This window comes from Symsagittifera roscoffensis, chromosome 1 (assembly GCF_963678635.1).
Source record: "Symsagittifera roscoffensis chromosome 1, txSymRosc1.1, whole genome shotgun sequence".
Taxonomy (NCBI): domain Eukaryota; kingdom Metazoa; phylum Xenacoelomorpha; order Acoela; family Convolutidae; genus Symsagittifera; species Symsagittifera roscoffensis.
Genome location: NC_087062.1, coordinates 4,852,848 through 4,878,126, shown reverse-complemented (window position 1 = coordinate 4,878,126; position 25,279 = coordinate 4,852,848). Strand labels below are relative to the sequence as shown.

Genomic DNA, 25,279 nt, shown 5'->3' with positions numbered 1-25,279 from the left:
ATATCAAGAAGAAGCATTGTCAACATAATGTTAAATTATGTGCTCAGCAGTCTGAAAACATACTCCAAGAGAAGGTAAAATTGATATGTTTTTAATAAAAACACAGTAGAAAATACTTTGAATAATAATTTTTTACTGAATCTGAAAAGACTATACACTAAATTTGAAAAACTTCTAGTAAAAAATTTACAGTTTTATCATCATTATTCTTGTTTTGTCATATTCAAAGGTTCTGGTTGATGATAAAACCAACAACAACCGAGTTCAAATTGTCTTGAAACTTTCAATGGAAATCGATCCGAAAACCTTTCATCTTCTATAAAAACTCCATGGGTTGCCAGCTTGCGGGGATATTGTTGCGATAAATTTTTAGTAAAAATGAATCACATACGCTAAGGAGTGCTTAAGTATTTGTTGAAATGCTATAAAACAACTGGATATTTATAAAACATTGATTTTTTGAAAGGTTTTACCTAGTAACCATTTTAAAGTTTTCCTTGCTTAGTGCTTGTAAGAGTAATCATAGAATAGTGCGTAGCAGATATTGGGGATTGATTTACTAAGAATTATGGTTTTCTTTTGCTTTTCTTTCTACAATTCAGAAAAAAAAGATAGCTGTCCTAGAAAATGTATCTTCTGCTAACATTTGAAAATTTCAAGATAATAATATACATCATTCTCAACCAAAAAATTACTTCAAAACAGAAATTCAGATTTGAAACAGCAATATAAAATTATCAAGTAGAGAAAATCATTTAAAGACGTTTAGCAAAGGATTCATGGTATTAATTCAGCTTTGGAGTGTTTAACGTTTGTTGAAAAGATACATTTTTCCATCAAAGTTCAAATTTTTTGTTCAAATTGGATAAATTTGATAGATAGAAGATGAAGCAGAAACTGAGAAAATGAGATAGAAACTCAATTTAATTCATTAGAAGTTTTGAGATAATCGTACTAAAATTTATCTTATAAACCATATTTTGAGAAAAACTCCGACATAAAAAGTGTCAAAGATTGGTATTTATGTGTAATTCATTAGAAAAATTTGTTATCCTTTGATATATAAGGTAACTTTTTATGACAAATCAGATGTTTTGAGGATAGTTTTTGTAAAGTAAACTCAAATTGACATCTTTTGGAAGAAGATACCTGAAGCATAAAGCAAAAACAGCTTTCAGGATCTACATTTCATTATTTTTTTAAAACTATATAGAGTTTTCTTTTGCTTAATAAAAATCCAAAAATTACACAATTGTTCCAGTTTGCACCTTGATTTCCTTTGCACAATCAATTTTTGAGACGCGCTCTTTTAGAAGTTTTTAGATATTGTAGATGTTAGGAACTATGTTCCCTTGCGTATTTCCGGAGGTTTTCAGAATATAACTAATAGAGCTGCGCCTAATTTGTTCTTAAATTGTAAAAACATATTTATAATCTCATTTTTTACATATTTTTTTGAATGTTTTAACCAGCACCGATTCTTTCTCACTTCAATATTTTTGAGAAAACTGCCCTTTTAAATCAGAAAAAAAGCTATTCAATTTTTATTTTGCAAGAAAAGTGATAGTTATTGACCCAAAAATTGTAATTTTGCTTAAATAGTTTACTGTAGCACCTAACAAGGGAAACTTGAGGAAGACACTTACAATTTTTATCAAAATAATCAGACGGTATCAGTTCTAATTTCACCTCTGCTAGCAAATTGTTCGTTCGATTGATACTATATTCCCCCTAAATTCTCCAGTTCTGACTTAATTTTCTTGCCAACTGTTTTCAATAGCGGAACCATGTATTATGCAGAAAGTTAGAATATTCTTTAAGAATAGAACATTTCTACGGAAAATTGTGAAAATTATGTTGCAGAAGCAACAGAGAGATAATCATCAGTTATGAAGAAGATTTTGTTGAATTTGAGCCAATATCAAATAAACTTTTTTAAAAAATTTATCTTGTTTCTTATCAATTTTAGCAATTAACTTTAACTGTTCGTTTTTCATCATTGATCTGAAAATCTGTACTATTAAGGTGAATAACTTCTCTGAATTTGTAATTTTTGTTCAAATTTGGGTTAATCATTGAGCAAAAATCTAGAAGTTTCATGAAATATTGCTCTTAATGTTCATTTGTATTGAGAGTCCTATTTCAATTCTCCCTGAACTTGACAAAAAATCAGTTAATTATCCATTTAAAATGTTGAAAATGGAAAATCTTGACAAATTTGAATAATTTTTAATTTACTTTCTTGAAAATTACGGTTATTTTTACTATCTTCCGCAAGTTTCAATTTCGATTCAGCTTTTATGAGCTCTCTTGTTAATGTTGAGAGCTTTATATAACCCGCTTTGTTACTCATATAATGCTAAAATTTATCGTATTTCAGTTTTTGCTTAAAAAATTTGGAAAAAAACCATATTTCTATTCAAAGTTTTTTTGTATCAGTGTCTCGACATGATGTCAATTGAAATACAATTTGAGCTTAATTTTAAATTCTAAACGTATTTACTTTTTATTCGATTAGATCAGAAACAACAAAAATTTACCCAAAATCTTGAGTTTTTTGCAGTTCTTTCCAAAAATTTGTAGTTTGTTCCAAAAACTTTGAAACTTTTGCAATTTTTTCTTAAAATTTGAAATTTTTTGAAGTTTCAGTAGGTTTCAACATAAATTCAGGTTGATAGAAAGTAAGATTATCCAATAAATTAGATCGAATTACAAAAAAACTTATAGTGTTTTAAAGTTTTTATGGTAAATTTTTAATTTTTGTGACAAAAACTCCAAGTTTTTGCACAAAAACTATTACCATTGACTTACCATGTACAAGAAAACTGAATATATAACCTTAAGTTCACAACCTACACGTAATTAACCAGTATTAACTAACAATTAGATAATCCGAGCCAAAAGTTTTGCGAAAAAACTAGACATTTCCACACAAGAACCAAATTTTTTTTCAAAAAACATGATTTTTTTTCTCGAAGTTTCGTTAGGTTTCAATATAGCTTTTAGATAGCTTTCTCGTTGAATTAAACCTATAAAACAATAACTAAAACATCTAAACCCTAGAAGCTAGCTGAGAAACGCAAAAATTGGCAAAATCGAGCTCAAAAAACTCGGTTGCCAATTTTTTTTGAAACTTACCATCTTACCATCTGAAACTTCACCATCTTACCATCTGAAACCTTACCATCTTAATACATAGGATACCTACCATTAAAATACATTAGGAATTCTTTTCCCTAATGAGTTTTTATTCCCTACAATGAAATTCTTATACATAGGGAAATCTATACATGGGAAATTCGGGCGCCGAAAAAAAAACTTACCATCTTACCATCTGAAACCTCGTATCTTAATACATTGGGAAACATATTCCCTATCTTAATACAATGGGAAATCTATAGCCTATGTTAATACATAGGGTGCGGACCGGATACTCTATAGCCTATGTTAATACATGGGGGTCCGCACCCCCCCCCCCCCCGGCTGAACTGCCCCAACATATACTACTGGTGACGCTAAGGCTATGACACGAAGGCTATAGTTCCAGAATCACAAATTTTGGCTAAAACATACAATTTTGAAACAACTTAGCGGCAAAACGAAACTGTAAAATCGAAAAAGTTGAGAACTCTCAGTAATTTGTCACTAAAAGAAAAAAATTGTTACATATTAGTTGGTACATAATTTTTATAAATTTGTGAAATTGTGATTGGTTAATTTTTATAAGTCTTGCAATAATGACTTGTATGTCACTTTTGATGATTATTGATCATTTTACAGATAGTTCAGATTTTTAAAACCTGAAGATGCCAAAAGTGTGCAAAAACGTTTGTTTGAACTTATAATTTTAACGCATTTTCAAGTAAATTAAATGTAACGTTTTAAGACCCTACGGGGTTGCTCCAATTCTCAATTACAGTCTTTACTACAAGAAAAATCGTATCGCCTGAAACATCTTATTTAACCATATTAGAATTGAAGTGGTGTACATTGTAGAGACTAGCTCCCTCTATCACAGCCTGGAGCAACTTAACATTCCGGAAAAGGAACAATTTCTGCCCAAAATATTGGCTATTCCGAGACTTTCCTTAAACCCAAACACCACAAAACCACGGAAGAACCTCGCAAGCCTACTCTGCAGGGCACCTCTAGCAGAAAAAAAGTCTAGTGGTGGTGTGAGGATATCATCAATAATTCTATCAACAGCCACCGCACAAACAATTACAGAGCTTGCACTGCAGAGGAATTGGCAAAAATCCTGAAGGCAGTAAAAATTATCAGCGCGGTTATTTACTGTCATAAAAACGGTACACCAGATATCAGGAACCAGCTGATCAGCTCGGGTATTCTCGTCTTTCTTTTTACGAGGTGTCTCATATCGAAGAGAAAGAGAAGAACGGGGCTGGAGAATGAAAATCAGGCGCTGCACCAGGACGTCCAGCCTGAGCTGAAGTCTTTGCGGATTGCTTTCGAACACCGCGACAATCTGCCAGCTGTTTTGACGAAGCTCCTTTCAAACACAAAAAAGAAATGGCAAACGAGAAGGAGCTCGGAGAATCGAAGACTGGTGGACAGAGGCGAGGAAACTGTTGGACCGACTAACGAGGAGGCTTTAACGGAGAGGATGATTTAGACTTGTTTGATTTGTGTTGCTTTATGTGACGTGAGGTTTCTTTCTCGTGCTCTGCAAAACAATGAGCACAGTTTTACTCCACCTCCAGTCTTGATTTGGACTTTAAACCAACGAACTAGAATCAAGAGAAATCTTAGAGAACATTAGTCTCGAGCCCAAGGAAAATGTGATATCTCTAGATGTGAAGAGTTTGTATAAAAATGTTCCACTCAAGGAAGCAATAGACATAGCTCTGAGAAAGCTGTATTAGCGAGATGAATCACCATCAATTGATAGGAAAACCATAAAAAGACTGTTGATAGTCAAGTCCATTTCCAGTGCAAAGAAACATGGTACGTTCATTGAGAGGGTTTGGCAACGGGGGCATCTCTTGCCGTTGTTTTAGGAAATCTTTGGCTAAAGCAGTACGAAACTGCACTATCGAAAAATATTCCCGAAAATTTTTTGCCCGAAAAATATCTCAATGGGATATGTACAGGTCAAAAGGTGTGGAATATGAATGCTGTTTGAACTGGTATCACGTTAAATGCGGTGATATATCAGATCATGAGTATCGAAAAATAAATGAAACCGTCTGGTACTGTAGAAAATGCAACGAGATGAGGGAGAAAAATAAGTCAGTGCAATAAGTTACGTTTTTCTCCGTTATGTTGTTGACACTATAAAGAGAACAGTGAAGGGTGATCGTGAAGAGGTGCTGTGGACAGCAAACTGACTACATTCAAACTACAGTTCAAATGGAGACTCAAAACACATCTGGAAAATTGGCATTTTTGGATTTACTAATTAGTATTAACACAAAGAGGAAAATGAACTGTGGAAGGTATTAGAAACCAATTGATACAGGTACCATATATTTTTTTTAGAAATTGCATCCCCCTTCAGTGCAAGAGAAATGTGATTGATCAAAAGTTTCACCTGTTTTCCGCAGTACGTCCACATGGAAAGATTATCATAAAGCGATGAAAATCAACCGTAATCAGTGGTTGGATAACCAATATCTGGAAAAGTGGACGTCGCGGGTTGCATCGCAAGCTCTTGAAAAGACCATCGCGGAGGGCAAAAACAAAATAAGATGGCTGAGAAAAGAAAGCACTGTGATTATAGCAGCGATTCACAACCCACCATTATAGTCAATATCGGAAAATCACACTCAGACATTAGCAAAAAAAAGTGCGCGATATCACCATATCCTGACGAATGTAACAGTCGTCCGCTTATTGAAAATATGAGGTTAAGAAGAATAAGCCCTATAACCTTTGGCTCAAGGGTCAGGGACACTATCTCTTGTGTTTTTGCACCTCATTCTGTCGGAGCCAGTTCGGTTCTCTTAAGACATGAGACTACGAAATTGTGTTACAGCTTAGAGGCCACTACTAAATCACCCCCCCCCCACACTCTAGAAATAAAAGCGTCCACATGGCTAGATCTCTAAATACCTAAAACACGCGAACGCTGTTAAAAACAGGGTTTGAAACTCAAGTATACCATTAGTTTTTAATGGACAGTGGACCTTTGATTCATTCCAGATGGATCAACCTAAATCCGCCTTATCTCATCATAATCATGTGAACTATTTTCACGAAACTAAATGCATTACTCTCAAATTGAAATGAATCTAGGCTCAAGTAAAAAACGTAACTGGGATAACTCTGGAAGTTTTAAGAAGATATTTGTGACACAAGTAGTTTTGTTCTTTGTACCATTGGACACTCTCGTAGCGTTTCGCAAGCCACCTTGATGCTTCAGTATCGGAAAATCACAATCAGACAGAAGCAAGAAAAAGTGTGCGATATCAACAAATCTTGATGTGCGTAACAGTCGTCCGCTTATTGAACATATGAGGTTAAGAAGAACAGGCCCTTTAACTTTTATTTAAGATAACTCTGGGAGATTTAAGAAGATTTTTTTGACACAAGTAGTTTTGTTCTCTGAACCATTGGGAAGTTGGACTCGTCTACTTGCCCAATCAAGGTTCTCTCTTGCCCAGTGATGACACTCTCGTAGTGTTTCGTGATGTTCTCTGTCAGGAACAAGACAACTCTACTGGAGTTGGTGATTTCAGTAAAATTACGAATAGCAGTTTTCTCCAGCACAATTTTTATCAACTTTCCAGTAATTATGATTTGGATCTTCTGACTAAATTGACTTCTCATATCAGTTGTTGCGATAAACTTGAGCATGAAATGTTCGATTCGACTTTTTTCAAAAATTACATTTTCCCCCACAATCAAGGTCAAACTTCCGAAATATCTGGAAAGTTGATCGTCGCGAGTTGCATCGCAAGCCCTTGAAAAGACCATCGGGGAGGGTACAAAGAAAACGAAGATTGCTGAGAAAAGAAAGCACTGTGATTAATGCAGCGATTCACAACCCATCTTGATGGTTCAATATCGGAAAATCACAATCAGACATTAGCACAAAAAAGTGCGTATATCAATAAATCCTGATGAGTGTAACAGTCGTCCGCTTTTTGAACATATGAGGTTGAGAAGAGTAAGCCCTATAACCTTTGGCTCAAGGGTCAGGGACACTATATCGTGTATTTTGCACCTCATTCTGTCGGAGCCAATTCGGTTCTCTTAAGACATGAGACTACGAAATTGTGTTACAGCTTAGAGGCCACTACTAAATCTCCCCCCCCCCCCACACTCTAGAAATAAAAGCGTCCACATGGCTAGGTCTCCAAATACCTAAAACACGCTGACGCCGTTAAAAACAGGGTTTGAAACTCAAGTATACCATTAGTTTTTAATGGACAGTGGACCTTTGATTCATTTCAGATGGCTCAACATAAATCCGCCTTATCTCATCATAATCATGTAAACTATTTTCACGAAACTAAATGCATTACTCTCATATTCAACTGACTCTAGGCTCAAGTAAAAAACGTAACTTGGATAACTCTGGAAGATATTTGTGATACAAATAGTTTTGTTCTCTGTACCATTGGGCACTCTCGTAGCGTTTCACAAGCCATCTTGATGATTCAATTTCGGAAAATCACAATCAGACAGTAGCAAAAAAAGTGCGCGATATCTTCTTATCCTGATGAGTGTAACAGTCGTCCGCTTATTGAACATATGAGGTTAAGAAGAACAGGCCCTTTAACCTTTGTTTAAGATAACTCTGGAAGTTTTAAGAAGATTTTTTTTTGACGCAAGTAGTTTTGTTCTCTGAACCATTGGGCTGTTGGACTCGTCTACTTGCCCAATCAAGGTTCTCTCTTGCCCAGCGATGACACTCTCGTAGGAATTCGTGATGTTTTCTGTCAGGAACAAGACAGCTCTACTCGAGCTGGTGATTTAAGCAAAATTGCAAATAGCAATTTTTCTCCAGCACACTTTTTATCAAATTTCCAGTAATTATGATTTGGATCTTCTGACTAAATTGACTTCTCATATCAGTTGTCACGATAAACTTAAGCATGAAATGGTCGATTCGATTTTTTCAAAAATTACATTCTTCCCCACAATCAAGGTCAAATTTCCGAAATATCTGGAAAGTTGAACGTCGCGAGTTGCATCGCAAGCCCTTGAAAAGACCATCGGGGAGGTTACAAAGAAAACGAAGATTGCTGAGAAAAGAAAGTACTGTGATTATAGTAGCGATTCAAAACCCATCTTGATGGCTTAATGTCCGAAAATCACAGTCAGACCTTTGCAGAAAAAATGGGCGATATCACTATATCCTGATGATGCTAGCTATAGCGAAAACATTCGAATTAATATCTATCATTCTTATTTGAAATTTCTTACATAATTCAGACATAAAGTTTTGAACGAAAAAATCGATAAAGAAGTTTTTATTGGTAGTTTGTAAATTTTGACAGTGAGTTGATATCTTTGATAATTTCTTAGTGGAAAAGCTTAGTGGAGAATTTGACCGACAAATTTTACAAAATTGCCCTTTTGTCTTTATCTATAAGTGTAGAAAGTATATTTGAAGTGGTCTGGTGGTAACACTCTTCTAAAGAATCTATTGAATGGCAATCGTCAAAAACGGCGGGATCATAATTCTAAACGAGTACTCATTCTTTAGACGTTTTTGTCACTTTTTCTTGATGTTTGATCATCGTGTATATAAAATTTTCTAAAATCCTTATGATGCACGAAATGTGAGAAAACGTTTGAATTATCATTTTAAAATTTTTATCAAGACTATTATAATTTTTATTATCGTAGTCGGAACTTTTCGTGCGACTTCCGCAGCGTGCAACTCTTCATGTTAAATTTGGTCTTTTCCGTTGTAACTAAATTTTTTTTTCATGACTGTTGTAATTCATATCAATAAATCGTTTGGCAGTATAGGCCAGCTGGTCGATTCCTCGTAGCTTGCCAGATTTGATGAGACTACATTTGTTTTATTCTGTGTACGTATCCTTTTTTCAAATTTCTTAAATTTCAAAGTTCATTACTCTAATACGAGACAATACAAGAAAAGCAGAATTTACGGGATAAAGTTTGTTCCAGCCTGATAGTTTGAGGCGTTTGAACAAATTCAAAAGTTAAACATCATTTGTGTTTGGCATGTTAAAGTACCTATCAGCGATCGATACAATTGGTAAAAAAAATTGTTGGGGTACAATGTAAATGCGATGTTTTCTTAATCATGATCTTTATCTGTTCTGGAATAGTGAAAAATGGTGAAATAAAGGTGGCTTGGGCGTTTCTTCCGCTCGTCTACTCGCTTTACCCGCTTTCTTAGCCTCCGCAGTAGGAGCAAAAGATGCCTTGAGCGAAATCTTTGGTTTGGAGCATGTGGATGGAACCTATGATGATGCGCTTACACGGTGGTTTGAACTTGGAAAAATTGAAATGGCTCCGGAAAATGAAATCCAAAAAAATGGATGGAGCCAATTTTTGACAGCGAAATTGCAGACTTGATTTTACGACTCGAACCAACGGACGCAAAAAGATTCAACGCGTTCCAAGATAGGTTTGGCACCCAATGGTTGAACGTCATCCCGTGCAAAAATTTAAGGTTAAAACTGTCGAACCAACAGCTCAGAATTGCAATAGGACTTCGATTAGGCTCAAAAATATGCGAACGGCATAAATGCGTGTGCGGAAAAGACGTTACCGAGGATGGTTGGCATGGTCTTTCTTGCCTCAAAAGTGCAGGGAGATTCTCTAGGCATTCAAACCTGAATGCCCTTATAAAGCAGAGTTTATCTTCTACTCACAATCCGTCTGTTTTAGAACCACGACACCTCTACAGGACCGACCAGACGGTTTGACGCTCGTTCTATGGGCTGTTGGTAAGCAGCTCTTGTGGGATGTAACGGTAGTAGACTCCTTAGCTCCTTGTAGGATTAATGCCGGTTCTGTTTGTAACCCTGGTACGGCTGCCGCTGAAGCGGAAGAGCGAAAAATGACAAGTATAAAGATCTGATGGATATCTTTTTCAACCGCTATCTTTTGAGATTCAGGGCGCGGCCGGCCCCAGCTCAGAAATTTTTTGAGCAAGCTTTGTAAGAACCTAAGCATGTGCACTGAGGAACCCAGAGCAGGCAGCTTTTTAAAACAGAGAATCTCCCAAGCAATACAGATTGCGAACGCCGCTTGCGTACTTGGAACAATGAATGACAAAATAACTTTCGACGAAATTTTTTGTTTGTAACATTTGTATATTATATTTTCTCGTGTCGAGTTGCGTGTTCTTATTCAACAAACGTAACCCGTATCGATATTAATTGAAAAGGACTTGAACATTTGTCATCTTCTGTTATCATTATCACTTCCATATCTGGAAAATTCCAAGGATTTTGACTGGAATACGTGATGAAGGGACTCCTGACTGTAACCTCGGTTACTATGATACTTTTGACCTTCTGATTACCTTTTAAAAATTATGAAAAAAAAAATGATGGGGGCCTTTCCGAGTACAGCGTCCAGCAAAAGAGTACCGCGCTCTCCATAATAGTATAAGCACAGTATAGAAGGGGCTATAATTTTAATAGTTGTAAAAACAGCAAAGGTTAAAAAGCAGTTGGCTTATAGCCCGTTGAGTTAACTTCTAAAGCTTCCAGTAAGCAGGCAGCATTACCGCGTTTCAGTGCAATGCCGAGTCTTTGTTTGAGGAACGTCAATGACCTTTTCTCACCAGTGGTCGTCTTGATTCTATAGGAAATAGAGGATAGAGTTTTGTATGTCGAGCTTCCGATGCCACCAAGATGTTCCACGGCGATGGGCTCGAACATGCAGTTGCGTGGCAGACCAGAATAGTGTTGGCGCTTACGAAATTCAGCATGGTTAGCAACAGTGGGACCATCTTCGAGGCCTGTTGATAGATTTGACTGTGCTTGTCGGTTTACACAGGTAAAGTCCCAGACTAAAGCTGCGCCATTTTTCCATGGAACTAAAGTAGCACCGTCTGGTCTTTTACCATCGTCACGCAGCATACCGGTCGGCTCGAGTTTGCTGTGTACTCCTGCTGATTTCAACGCGTCTCTGATGACTTCATTACCAAGTTGATGCCTGATGAAACGACTTTTGATTTTCGGGCATATAAGTGGATGAATGCCTTGGCTGTCGCATTTAGTGCCACATGCACAGTTGCATGAAAAAAGAAGGGGGCACCAAGGCGAAGTCCCGTAGCAATTCTGAAAGCGTCATCAGTCAGCTGGAGACCGAGCGTATCAGACGGAATAGCAGCAAGCCAGTCTCCGGAACCGGGAACAGAGCATCCTTGTAAACGAACTTTGTCACTGTCACAGGTGGTGTTAGCTAGGAGAGACGACCGCCTACGAGAAACAATAGGAGTGTACCAGCTTTTCTGCCACTTATGCTTGTCTTCCAGTGGCATATCAGGAGAAACAGTTTCAGACCACAGTTCAATGGCATTCTTGAAGGACTTGCTGGTGTATTGAGACGCAATGACTTTGAAGACGTCTTCACTGGTGGCGAGTGTAGACGAAATATAGGCAGCCAAAGTAAGGTCCGAAGGTGACTGTAAGCCTAGACCACCGAGTTTGATAGGCAATGTGAGCTGATCCCATTCTCTGTTGGTAATCAGAATGTTACTGACAGTTTGAACAGCTCCACGGATTTTTAATTACTATGTCGGGGCGGCTATTTTTGTTACTAGGCCAGGGAGACGCAAGGTTGCGCACACCAGGCTAAATTAGCTATGTTTTTCAAAAGTGATATGTTTATTTTCAGTTAAAATGTCGTAAAGTTTCATTCAAAATGGCTTGCTGTACTGCACGTTGCACATTGGTTTCAATATGCATCTTCCAGCTGGTAAGTGGAAGTTGTAATTAATAATAGTTACAAGAAGAAAAAAGATCAAATATAACTTAACTGACCTTTTTTTCATTGTTATATTACTAGTGAAATGTAGTTTTTCCGTAATTACATGTCTATTTTGCAGGTTTTTGTGCTAGAACGTACTGTGTTTGATTCACTTGGACACATGTATGGCCTAGTTGTTGGAGATGGCATCCAGATTATCATGGTTTTAGTTGGAGTTATTGGAACATACAGCTACAAACCCAAATACCTTGTACCTGTTAGTTGATTGCTTTTGTGACCATTTCTTTATTTTCTGTCAAGTTATTTCATGAATGTGATGTATTTTAGTACGGAACCATGCAGTTTCTTTGGCTAGGATGGAACGCGTATCTCGTATGTTACTATCTTGAAATTGGTCTTCTTCAAAGGGTATGTTATGTTCTTTTATCCTTTTTGTTCCAATCTAGCTTTTTATGTCAGAAATTGATGTTTAGAAAGAAATGTGGTCATGGCCTCTAAATTTGTCAATGGAAGCACAAGATTACTTTGACCAGAAACTGCTCACATGCAACACTACAAGCACAGCTACTACTGGAACAAACACTGGTTACACAATACCAGCCGAGGAGAATGTTCCCGCTGATTTTCCCATGTACTATCTGCTGATGTACAGAGACCCAAACTGTCTGATCAGGCCGCTCTGGTTCAAACTGCTCCAATGCGCCCTCCAAGTTATATTTTCGGTACAAATAGCTTTCAACAAGCCACTTTACTCTTGCGATAAGCAAGGGTATTGCAATCGGGTATTAGACTTTTCTCCCGTAAATAACCTGGTTCACAGAATGGTCAATTTAATAGGAATAGTACGCATCACTTCTGACATTCTCAATTCCTTGAAAGTTCAAATAAAACTACCATCTTTTAAGATATAATTAGGTACAGCCATTTTGATTTGCCGCTCGGTTATTGATTTCCAATTCTTTTTAAAGTCTGTTTATGAACTTCATCCAAATCAACTAGGAAGTTTTTGTAGCTGTTTTTTGTCAACTTATCAAGTTATTTTTTCAAGTAATTTTTTCAAATTAGTTTTTCAGAATTTTTTGACTGCCTTTTTTTCATTCACTATTGTGTAGCGCAGTGTGTTTTTTGTTGCATTGCAAAGGTCGTGAAGCGCCGCTTCGCCTCTGTGTGTTGAATTGCTTTGAGAATCCTGGATTTATAGTAGTTTTATATGTTTTTGAATAACAAGAACACGAAATAAATTAAGAAAAACAAAACTCCATGAACTATTCTATCGAATGGTCAACTTCAAAAAAGTATTATAAATAAGTTATGATAATTTTAGAAACAGCTGAATAGGTAATTTTTGTCTTTTCTCTTGGCTTCCGATATAGGTCCTGCACCTGATTAATTTCAAATATGCGCTAGAGATTACTTTTTTTTGAATGGTTTCAGTTCTTCGCAATGCTGTACGTGTGTTACATAGTCTACGGATACGAAGAAGACGATGATTGCTGTGAGTATCTTTCAGTTCATTTTTTCACAACCTTTTCTCTTCCCTTGATCTGTTCAGGACTTTGCGCATTGGATTTAAGTTTCTTTAAAGTTATCCGCATTCATGCCCTTTATTTTTACCACCACTATTCGTGCTTTATTATAACAGTAACTTATCATAATTGAACATCATAATTTTTTTCAGCCAAAACAGTTTGTACGTATTAACGATTTTCTTGCATCTGAAATGTATAACAGCCCATGACCACCACCGTTTATATGTTTAATGTCTTGATCTAAAATCCTCGTTTTTTTTCTCAAATTGCATGGCTCACTTTGCGTTAAAATTTGGTTTTTGAAAAATGAAATCGAGGGTAGCAGTATTTAGACAACCGCGTATTCAGACTCGTCAGTAAGCAGACAAATACTGTATTAACCAATCAGAACTGAGACAAGGAAGAAATTAATTAATAATAATTATTTATTTCGTAAGTTTGCTTTCTCATCCCGATTCTGATTGGTTAAAACATGATTTGTCTGCTTACTGACGAGTATGAATACGCGGTTGTCTAAATACAGACCGCACTCCAAAATCGAGGTACAAAACCGATTAAAATTGATCAAAATCTCTATTTAAATATTGAACCCCATTGATAAAAACAGTAGTTGTCGTTGTAGTTTTAAATCTTGTATAAGATACTTAAGAAGACTTTAACATTTTAAGACAATTTAATCATTTAGAGGATATCACCTTCTCTTATTGAATTGTATGTGTCTAAAATGTGGATTTGACAGAACCGTATATCATGCGTAAAACATAATTATTATCAAGTGAAATTAAGTGCATAATGTCTGAAAATTCGTTGTCCATTACTCATTTCTATTAAAGTCAAATCAGCTTGGAGCTTTCTTTTGGTTACGAAGAAGTTTGACAGACTGGCTAATTTAAGATTCCAAATCTTATGATATTTGACCAAATGAGCCCTCAAAGAGTTTGACGAATTTAAGCCAAAGAAAGAATTGCATTTTGTTTTCTTTGTTCGAAAAGACAGAAGTCTTCGGTTGAATTTGACTCTGAGAATTGTAGTGTGTTTGAAGAACTTATCTACTGTGTTAAAACATGTATCTTAGTGTGCCATAACTGTATAAAACTAAACATGGCTTAGCGTAGTACAAAAAAGACAGTTCCAGGCGCGTAGCATGTCACGAGTTAATCTATTTCGAAGCGTTTATAATACCAATAGCCCAAAATGTGATTGAGAAAGTTAGAAATATAAACTTCATGTATGCCTTCAAAGTATAAGTTTCAAACTTTTCAGTTGGAATAAACGTTGATTTAATTACCCATTGGTCGTTTCTCAATTGAATCAATCCTGACAAAATGCACTCATGTCATGGTTATCCTACGCGGGAAAATAGTTCGAAAATGGATCAGTTTACGCGAAATTAGGAATGTAAATAAGCATGCTATGCTTGTTATTGGACGTTAAAATCTATAAAAACTGCTGACCCGGTTTTAATCAACGGATTAGTCGAAATGCAAGTTTTCTGTTAGGTTTTCGATTTAAATTTCATCAATATAATAGTGTAAATTATGTTGGATTTGTTTGCCCGAAGGTATTATGCATGCATGTGTATTTAAATCATATATATCCAAAATTTCTCGAGAAATTTCAATGAGTATATGTTGAAAAAAAATCATTAGGTTCCAATTCCAAATGCGCAAAATCCTGAAGTTGCCATTTTTTATCCCTTTGTAGTATTAACAATCACCGATTCCCTGGTTAGTTTAGATACTGTTTGCTCTACAACTTGATGTAATTTTTAGCTGTAGGCTTAACTTTGTTCATTCTGAAGTTTGCGCGTGCACACCGCATCGTTGGATTTGTCGACACATTCACCTCACACAATTTATCCGATCTCCTTAACTACCTCCCCCCCCCATCACCACCACCCTTCTTTTAAAGAAGGGGGGCATTGGATACCAGCAGATACAAACGAAGTTCGCAATGGTTGGCTGTTGAATTAATTTTATGATTGGATATTTTTATCACACTTGTCGTAAGGGGGGGGGGGGATGGGTCAAAGAGATTCAATTTATTTTGTCACTGAAACATTTAATGTTGTTAATATCTGGTGTAAATTAAAGCAGGGCGCTGTGTTTAAAATGAGCACGAGCTTTTGTTCTAAACTGCGCTATAAAACTGATATGGATAAGAGTTGGAGTGGAAATATTCGAAGGCGCAAGTATGTTTTTTCTGATCTTAGTTAGGGTTGACATACACATAATTGCCTTTATGTTATAACAAAGGTGCGCAATCTGCTTTAGTTTACGATTTAAACTATGCTTTCAATCAATAAAACTGAGGATGTGGAAATTATTTTAGTCGACTTCATCGGAGGCTTCGACAACTACAATCCAGGCTACCCGGAGCCCCAGCAAGGTCCCCCCAAACATCACCCGGGGGCGGGGGGCTACTACCATGCCAGTGCACCCATGTCCCACCATCAGATGAGTGGGGGCAGTGGCAGCAGCATGATGATGCAGCCCCTTCCTGGAATGCACCCCCAAGTCATGTGAGTCTAGTGTCGACGGATTTAAAACTGGCTGTGGCGAAGAATTTAATCTTATTACGCATTATATTTTAAAAATTGTTTTTGACCAAATTGTTAGCACTATCGGCGACCTTGCGGTTTTAAATCGCTTAAAAAGTACAGTGCTGATTTAAATAAACCGTACAAAACGAAAAACATATAAAAAATTTAAACGTCTTTTCCTTAAATTGTGTTAAGATAAGACGAATAGTGATTAGGACAAAAGTTGCGTAAAATTTTACCTGAATTAGTTTGATGTTATTTGTTTTGCAAAATTTCAACAAAATTTTCCCCCCAAAAATAGGCCTTTTTAGCATTTTTTTAGTATATCAAGAATAAGGCTAACACTATCAAGTTTAAGGATGAGAAATTTTTACCGAAAGAAGCGTTTTACTCAGCTCAGCAATGTTCGGGATTAATAAAATCTCCAAAAGTGTGCAAAATATTTAAAATTTGTTTTCGAGCAAAGATTTCGAAATTTATATAGTGAAATTTTTTTTTTTGGCTTCCAATCGATTCAACTTCTCTAGAGCGTTTTTGAGCTGTATAAGACGCTTTTTATGTTTAACTTTATCACCAATTAACTTGGTAGTCTTAGCGTAATTCTTGATAAACTAAAAAAGCCAAAATATGACCTCTTGTTAAAATTTTCGTTGCGATTTTCGCAAAACAAACTGAATCAAAAAAATTCTGGCAAAATTCTCAGCAACTTTTATCGCCCTCACTTTTTGTCCTATCTGAACCCATTTTGAGAAAAACAGGGCGTTTGAAATATCAAAATGCTGTATTTTCTCTGGTTAATTTATATCAGTACTGTTTTGACTTGGCTGTTGAAGTTGTTTATAGTTATTTTGACATTTGGTTTTCGTGACGAAGGTTTGTTTTTCGTTCTTTTTCAGGCAAAAGTTCTAAATCACTTTGAGTTTTTTTGCTTTATGAGAGATTTCTTTTTTAATTCAGATCAATTTCATTTGACAAAAAAATTGACCTGAAAATCTCGAAATTATCTGATTGAGTTAGTTTTCTCAATTTTAGTGATTTTTCGATAAAAAGCTCTATCACGAAAGATTTTTGAACCTGAAACAGCTATCAGTGTGACATACGTTTTCTTAGAACCTCTAAGATGAAAATTTTTCCGAAAAACTTCATTATTTTTTTTCGGCTTCTAATAGTTTGTTGAGACTTCTACGACTCCCTGTCGATTGTTTTTGACGCTCAAATGTTCAAATCAAATTCATTTGCTAAAAGGAAGGCGCACAAGTTAACATCATATCCCTCCAAAGCCGTTTAGGAATAAAAATGCTAACTTGGTTTTGGGTTTTCAGCCAAATAGAATAAAACTTTTTACCTTAATGTTGAGCAAGTTCAGTTTTAATTAAACACGGGGTAGAGGATCTTATTTTCTTCTTGTCTAATCGGGTGGGGGACGATAATTTGTCCCAGGGAGGCAAAGTATCTTCTCCAATTACGAATGTGCAAATGGCGAAAAAAACCTGATATTTTTTAGATCTCTCGGTGGTATGAAAAATTTACCTATTGATCTATTTTTCGAATTGGGTTAGATTCATCTAAAAATTGTCAATCATAAAAGATTTTGGAAATGCTGTTAGCTTTAAGACTAAATGTTTTTTATTTGAAATGTTTTCAAAAGAGGAAAATTTTTTTAAAAAATGTTTCTGAGTCCAGTGTTCATCTTTTCGTTTCTGATTCCTTTGAATTTTCAAAATGTTCGGTGCTCAAGTTCCTAGCAACAATATTATTGCAAAGATTTTGGCGTTCTGATTAACCCCAAGCTCACTATTAGATTAAGAGTATTTTTGAGCATGACTTTATTACAGTCTCGAAAGTAGTGTATTAGACTGGCAACTTTTTTCCAAACTAAATTGCAAATAAAAGTCCTCATTTAGTTGAAATTTTACTGTAATCACAATCTGTAGCATTGGAAATAACGAAGCATCTATTCTCTGCTTTTATTTTGGCTAGTTTGCCAATCGATAAGCGTCGATGGCTGAGAGGAAATATCGTGAGACTCCAAATCGCGAGGTCCCAGGCTCGAATCCGATACATTGCAAAAGTTTTTCTAATTCGAGGCTTATTTTTACTTCTTGTTTAACTTTTTTATTCACTTTATAGAGCTTCTTTTTGTTGTTTTCTTGCTATTGTTTTCGAAGCGCAACTTCACCTGAGTTTTGAATTTCCGATCTATTCGAAAATAAACAAACCTCGCCCTCATAATTTTTCTTTGTTTTTTGAGAGAATTGAACGTAGGGAAAACTCGTATATAGGTCTCATTGATTTTTTGGTTTTTTTTTTCACGAAAGTTCAGGCTCAATTTCGATTTTTCGTGGCTTGACTTTTGATTTCTTTTTAAGTTCAGCTCATTTAAAATCTTAAAAGGACGGTCAAATCAACCATCGAACAGCAAAAGTGTAAAGGTCACGAAAAACGTGATCAGCTTTATATTTTGAAAATGGATTAATTATCAGTTTGCCTAACGAAATGAAAATTTTACCTGTTGATTCAATTTTCGCAAATTTTTTTTTTCAGAGCTTTAAGGTCAACTAGTTTTTTCTTTGACGTTTAAAGTCCAAAAAACAAGTCAGTAGTTTTTTCTATTGCGTTCATTGACTATGTTTCATTTACTTGTTGGCTATGTTCCTTCAAGTAGCAAAAAAATTATTTGTACTCCAGAAAAATTAGTTTTGGAAGCTTCGTTTTTTTGCGCTTCTTTCGCGGGAAAGTTTTTTAAAACTTACTTTTTCGTGGTTTGATTTTTGTTCTCTTTTTAGATTCTGTTCATTTACTTAGTTTAAAGGAAAGCGAACTCCACTATTAAACAGCAGAATCGTAAAGGGCACAAAAACCCGATCGATTTCTAGTTTCGAGAGTTAAATTTAATTTTCAGATTTCTCAGCGAAATAAAAATTTACGTATTCATTCAGTTTTCTTAAATTGGGTTAATTTTATTCAAAAATGGTATTAATCAAAACTTGTTATAGAAGTTCAAAGAGCATTAAGGCTATTTTTTTTGTGAAATTTGAAAGTTGAAGTTTTTTCAAAAAATAAGTTTGTTATTTTTCTGTTTACTTGCATTCATTGCCTCTTTTCCAACTCTCTGCTGGTTATGTTTCCCTTGTAGTTTTTGAATAAAACTCATGTTTTTTGTATGATGTGAAAAGCGACAACTTTGAGCTGTTGTCGGAATATCTTTAAACAAATTATAGTGCCGATGCTTCGAAAATCATTGTTCCCATCCCTGGACGTCCTTGGGAGGTTGAATTGGAGGCAAATTAGTCAATATCGGCTAAATTTTCAAACGTGAAATGTTTGTGAATGGCAACAATGAAGTTCCCTAAAGATTGGTTTTGTGTGAACAAAATGTCAAATAAATATAAAGATATATTTTTTGAGCAGTAACTGAAGTTTTCAGTCATTTTTATTTTTGTTCAAGGTCGTATAGACCCAGTCTGCACGTGTTAAACGATTGCTTGAATATAATGTTACAATAGTTGCGTTAGTTTTCAGGGCTATCCGGAAATTTAAAAAAAAAACAATGCAAATTCTGTCCACTAGACAGCCTTATTTGCATTTTTACCCTATTTCCCTCTTTTATCTATTTGTTTTTATGTCACCTTTTTAGAGACATTGTCGAGCGTTTTGTGGAATATTCGTTCGCTTGTTCTGCTTTTATTTTTTCAACGGGATACATGTTTTTTTTTTCATTTGTTAAAGGGAATTTGGTGGATAGCATAGACATATGGTGTAGTTAATGGTGATTCATTATAACCTGAAAGTTATTAGTTATTTGTAGTATGACTCACAATACATTTACCAGGGAAGAGATGGCAAACCGGCAAAATTATTACTATCAGAGACAGAATGCCCACCAAAGGTTTGTTGGGGTAACAGACAAAAAATGATGAACAAACTAAATATTGAACATGTTTCAATGAAAAGTCTGAACATGCTATCATTCATCAACTGGTCTGAAAGAATCTCTATTGGATTTGAGGGTTTTCATTTGTTTAAATTATTAGTTTTTCTCTTGGAACCGATCATAATTTGGGTTCATTCAAGTCAAGTCACTTCAGCTTCTGACATCCACTGTTTTTTTAACTGATATATATATATTTTCATATTAACTGTCATAGTTTAAATTTAGCAGTCTATTCTAGAATGAAAACGTGACTGGTTGTTGGTAAACAAAATGTAGTGTGCAAGACAAATATTTGTAAGTTGTATCATGCGATATTCAGAAAGACGTTGACCTTATTTCAAGATGAGAAACTAACCTATGTCAGCTACAATTTTTCTGAATTAATCGTCATTTTCATAATCAGCGACTAGTCTCATGTTGTATGAATTTGGTGTGGCTCAATATGCCGAAAATGATACAAAAAAAACTAAAACATTCGACAAAATTTTGGCAAAAAAAAATCTTTTTCTCAATCTGAACAGGTTATTGAAATCAGTTTGGACTGCTAAAGTCTATGTAGTAGGAGGCTATTCTCATGGGCGAAGGTACGAATAAGCAAAAAATTTCAACCAATCAGCGTCACTTATAGGTATTTCCAGTTTTTTGAATACTGAATTTTGATTGGCTGCCATAAAGGTCGCACATTCGATCCTTCGTGCCTGAGTGATTCCTCCTTTGAACAACACTAAAATTTTAAAGTTATTTTGAAAGTACGGAATGTTTATTATTTTGTATGTGTTCCAGGGACAACAGGGGTGAAATTCAGATGTATGTCGACTCCAGAGCATAGAAAGCCACTTTGTTCCAAAAAGGAATGAGAATGGTCGGAAGAATCACACTACCTGGTCATACATTAAGTCCATAAGTCCATGATCCCCCAAATAAACTTCACTTTAAAACTCTGTCTCATTCTATTTGATGTACGATCCAAGAAAAAATTGTTTTTGATGCTTCAATAAGGAAGTCAAATTGTGCATCAAAACTGATTTTTTTTCTTCCAGTGGGCTTGAAGGTATTAATACTTGGAGTTTGTTTCCTGCTAAAAGTATAATACCTATGAGCATGTAATTATACTTGAGAATATCTTCTGATTTTGTAATTATTATACAGTTCTATCATGCACAAATTTCATAACCCGAGTTTAACAGATGCTCCGTGTCACTAAGTTGAAAAAGTCAACTGTTGTTTGAAGTCATCTCCAGCATTACTGATTATTGTTGCAGTATAAGCTCAGTCGAAAGTTAGTTAAATGTGAATTAGGTAATGATTATTTAATTGAACCGCGCTGAAAAAAGCGGTGCTCATTTTTATAATTCTAGTTTGTTTGCTCTTTTTGATAATTTCAAATTCAGTGCTTTGTGTCCCCTAGGAGAATAGATTGCTAATTAAATGAAATGATTGCTTTAATGATCATCAGTGTTTTCTCTCCTGTTTCAGAGATAAGTTTTATTTTTGTCCAAATAATTGGTACGATTTGAAGTAATAATTATAGTGCTTCACTCAACGAAAGTCGATAATTATTTGAATATATTTTATATAGTGTTACGCGAAATCATTGCAAAAACAGTACATTCAATTCAGTACACCATTCATGTATGCATGTTTTGATCGTGGAGATTATTCTGATGGATGAAAATATTTACATTTCTTTAGAAATAAATTGAACCTTATATGACTTTTTCTCCGAGTATAAGAATAGACAAGGATTTTAAAGTGAATGTCAATAACGAAGTGAACACTTTAATTTAATTTATGTTTTTTAGAGTCGATGAACGTAAATCGGACTCTTATTGAGGTGGTGATGATTTTTTTCAGGAAATGTCTTGAAATTTGTTCTGGCTCAAATTTACTTTTTGCTGTTTGACATTTGATTTTTTTTCAAGTTCATTTCCTTTCTTTTGTCGAAAAGCATAAACGTGTATGTCACAAAAAGCGTGATAAATATTTTTTTTTAAAAATGTATTTTAATTTTCAGTTTAATATTATGATCCAGTTTTCTCAATTTGGGTTACTTCAATCATAAATTGTTTTTGAATTTCAAAAAGCCTGAAGGCTATCTATCTATATGTGATTTCTCAATGTTTTTGTTTATTTGTGTTCATTGACTCTTTCTCAACTATCTGTTGACCATGTGGTACTGTTTCCAATGGATTCCGCAACAGGCAAAAATCAGATTGGTCACGGAATTCGCAACATTGCCATTTTTCTTCGATCTTTGCTGTTTTGGATTCCAAGGACAAATAGCTAAAACACTGTATTGCTCAAATTCGCTCCAGAAACAGGCAACTTTGCGGACTCCGCAACAAAATGTGTGGAATCCGGAACCAGTTTAGGGAATCCATATACAATTAATAATATATGTTTTTAGTAAACTTAAGCTGTCACGGAGTTGCAACTAAGTGGAATCCCCAAAATGAAAGCGGAATCCGCAAATTGAAAGCGGAATCCGCAAATTGTAAGTAGAATCCGCATAAATTTTTGGAATCCATTTACATTTGCGGAATCCGCTTGCAACTATATTTTCGCTCATTGCGGAATCGGCAACAAAATCAATGTGTCGACAAAATTTACGTTACAGGTGTTTGTCCGCCGAATCCACCGAATTTTTTAAGCGGAATCCACTTACATTTTGGAACTTGTTTAAAGACTTGACTCTGGAATCCCGGCACAAACAGACACTAAATTTTGCGCCTATCCAGTGCAAAGTTTGGCCTCGTAATAATATTTACGGTCTCAGCGATACTTCCAAACTCTTGCCTGCCAGTTTTTTCCCACTCAATTAGTGGTTTCGTGATTCACAAGGTTGGCAATCGAAACCAACTGTGCGAACAGGATAGACAAAATTCTTACAGATAGATCTATCGGTAGAACAACAATCGGTTCAAAAGAGTTTTTGACTATAGTTGCTGCGTTAAATTTAAATTTGAAATATGAAGGTTTTAAAGAATACCACTAAGCGCAGGTTACTCGGTGTATGAAACGTTTGATCTGAAAAATAAAAAATATCACCATTTCTTTCGAAAACTAAGATTTCTTGGATACTTTTCAATGCAGCTCAAATTAGAATATAACTGAGTCAGACGTTGGCTTTGTCAGTTTTGCAGTGTGAAACAAAAATTTCAATTGTTCAGTTTTGCTGGTTTAATGGGTTATTTTAGAGATTTGAACAAAATCGGGGCGCTTTCCGAGCTTGTAAAACGTAAGTTTATCGTTTTTAGATTTATAATATTTTAGACGTCTAAGTTAGTTTTCAGTTCTAAAGCTAAAAAGGCAACAGTTAATTTCTTATAATTGTGATATATATGTTTTTTTATGATCTAACATTTTTCGAGGTTGGTGTTTGGTTTGTTTTTAAATTCAGTTCATTTTTTAGAAGAAAACAACACCTACACTACGTACTAAAAAAAACTGGAAACTACATTCCTAGTACTAGTCTCAAGTTGGCCAAACTTGAAGGTTATAGCCCGCGTAAATCTGCAAAAAAAAACAATTGCAGGTGAACAATGTTCGTTACATGGAAGTCAAACAGGAATCATATCTTACAATGGTTAAACAAGTTGCATTCAATATCAGAAAGATTTCAACAATTATTTCAAGGAATGATTATGCTTTTAGTGCTGGTTCTGCTTTTTGAGCTATTTTTAAGATAACTAATCTTGTTTAACAATTTTTACACTTCAACGTCACTCAATTAGTTTTATTTAATTACAAAATTTATAATTTTTAATTAATTTTTCAAGGGATAGCGTGTTGCAAAAGAAACTGTTTGAATTAATCGAATGTCGAAAAAAAAAAATTCAATCAAAAAGGAGATTTTTTCTTACTAAGTCAATTTTCAAACTTTTTCAAGCTTTTCAGATGAGTTGGAGTGAAACTTTTGCTTCACAGAGCTGTGGCATGGCATCATCACATGAATTAGAATTGAAAAATTGTGAAACAGTATTTTTAGATTTGGATTGTCTGATGTCTTTTTTCTACTTGAAAAAACAGTATAAAATTAGTGAACTTAGACTATTTACCATTTTTTTAGACTTGATTTTTACACATTTTTTTAACGATAACTGAACTTTGTAGTTCAGTCATTTGCGACAATTATGTAGCAAATAATTACACACCAAGTAAATAAATTTCAGAATGTGACCCGACTACAGAGGGCTTTTACTATTAAAAAAAAATCAATCAGAAGGTATCAGTTGTTAAACGGGAGTAATATGACTGAAGAGTTTGTTATGCTAACAAACGAACAGCTTAACGGACGAGTATAACAGCTATTCAGTAGCAAAAACTTAATCATTTGAAAATCAGATAAGTGAACTTGGAAAAAACTGATTTCAAAACCAATCCAAACTGCTTGTATCAAGGCAAAATTCTGAGTGTTTCGACTGCCTTTTAAGGTTTATCGAGCAGTAATAACATGAAAAAAATTTAAAAAAAAAATTCAAAAATTTTTAATTAAAAATGGAGATTTTTTGTGAAATTCGTCTTCACACACGCCCTATAAAACACAGAGTGATAGATATCGCTCCTAGTAACAAATAAGTTATGCAAATAAGCTTCATTCAACCAATTTGGAACGATTTTTAAGACAGAATAAATCTCTGCTAACGCGTTAATAGCGCGATATATATCGCGCGTTGATTGTCCCAAATTGGCCAAAATGGGGTATCTTTTCAACTATCTTTTCAAATTTAAGCCCGCAGCAACAATACCTTTTGAATACTACAAAAATTTTATCAAAAGTGGTTAGTTAAAAATTCGAAATTCGTCTGAAGAAACAAAAACCACCCCGAGCACAAATATTCCTTTATTTTAATAAAAATTGTTCGATTGATTTCTTAACCTACCAAAATTGGAACATTTGACCGCAATTGATAGATAATTAGTGGCTATCAATGTTTCTAGCTTTTGCGAAGAAAAGTATTTATTGCATATGCTGCATACTTTTTGTCCGGCTAATCGTTAAGGAACGTCAATTAAAGAAGAAATAAATCATCAAAATGTATATGCCCAACTATTTTCATGGTTTTTGTTTTCGAAGATAGTCGAAGTTATCAAAACGAGAATGAAAACAAAGATCAGGCCTTTTCTTGATAGATTTAAAGCATACTGAATAAACTGTTTCAAGATGCAATTTTCAATTTTTCTAAACTTCGATTTTTAAAAGCCAATTTAAAAGATTTTTTTAAATTCTGAACAGCGATAAACTATGTTGGCTTAAATAAATGAAAAAAAGTTTTTTCAAAATTTTTGTACATGCTAACTAACACACAAGAACAATTTTTAAACCACTGAAATTGTTTTTCTTACAGGAAGTTTGAAAGCAGATAAGAACCCTCACTGGGTGCG

At 34.8% G+C, this 25,279-nt stretch overlaps 1 protein-coding gene across 2 annotated transcripts in view; it reads left to right on the top strand.

Annotated features, from left to right (window-relative positions):
• The window catches only part of LOC134857051 (sodium/potassium-transporting ATPase subunit beta-1-interacting protein 2-like), a 78,512-nt gene extending 56,909 nt beyond the window's left edge, over window positions 1–21,603 (top strand). The window contains exons 2-9 of one of the 2 annotated variants that reach the window (XM_063873395.1): window positions 11,795–11,877; window positions 12,008–12,145; window positions 12,217–12,297; window positions 12,363–12,611; window positions 13,324–13,384; window positions 15,750–15,939; window positions 19,793–19,849; window positions 20,678–21,603. In XM_063873395.1, coding sequence (XP_063729465.1) covers window positions 11,824–11,877; window positions 12,008–12,145; window positions 12,217–12,297; window positions 12,363–12,611; window positions 13,324–13,384; window positions 15,750–15,939; window positions 19,793–19,849; window positions 20,678–20,723 — 876 coding nt within the window. In that variant the 5' untranslated portion in view covers window positions 11,795–11,823 and the 3' untranslated portion in view covers window positions 20,724–21,603. The remainder of the gene's footprint in view (window positions 1–11,794; window positions 11,878–12,007; window positions 12,146–12,216; window positions 12,298–12,362; window positions 12,612–13,323; window positions 13,385–15,749; window positions 15,940–19,792; window positions 19,850–20,677) is intronic. The other variant, XM_063873396.1, reaches the window with a different exon arrangement.
• The last annotated feature ends 3,676 nt before the right edge of the window (window positions 21,604–25,279 follow it).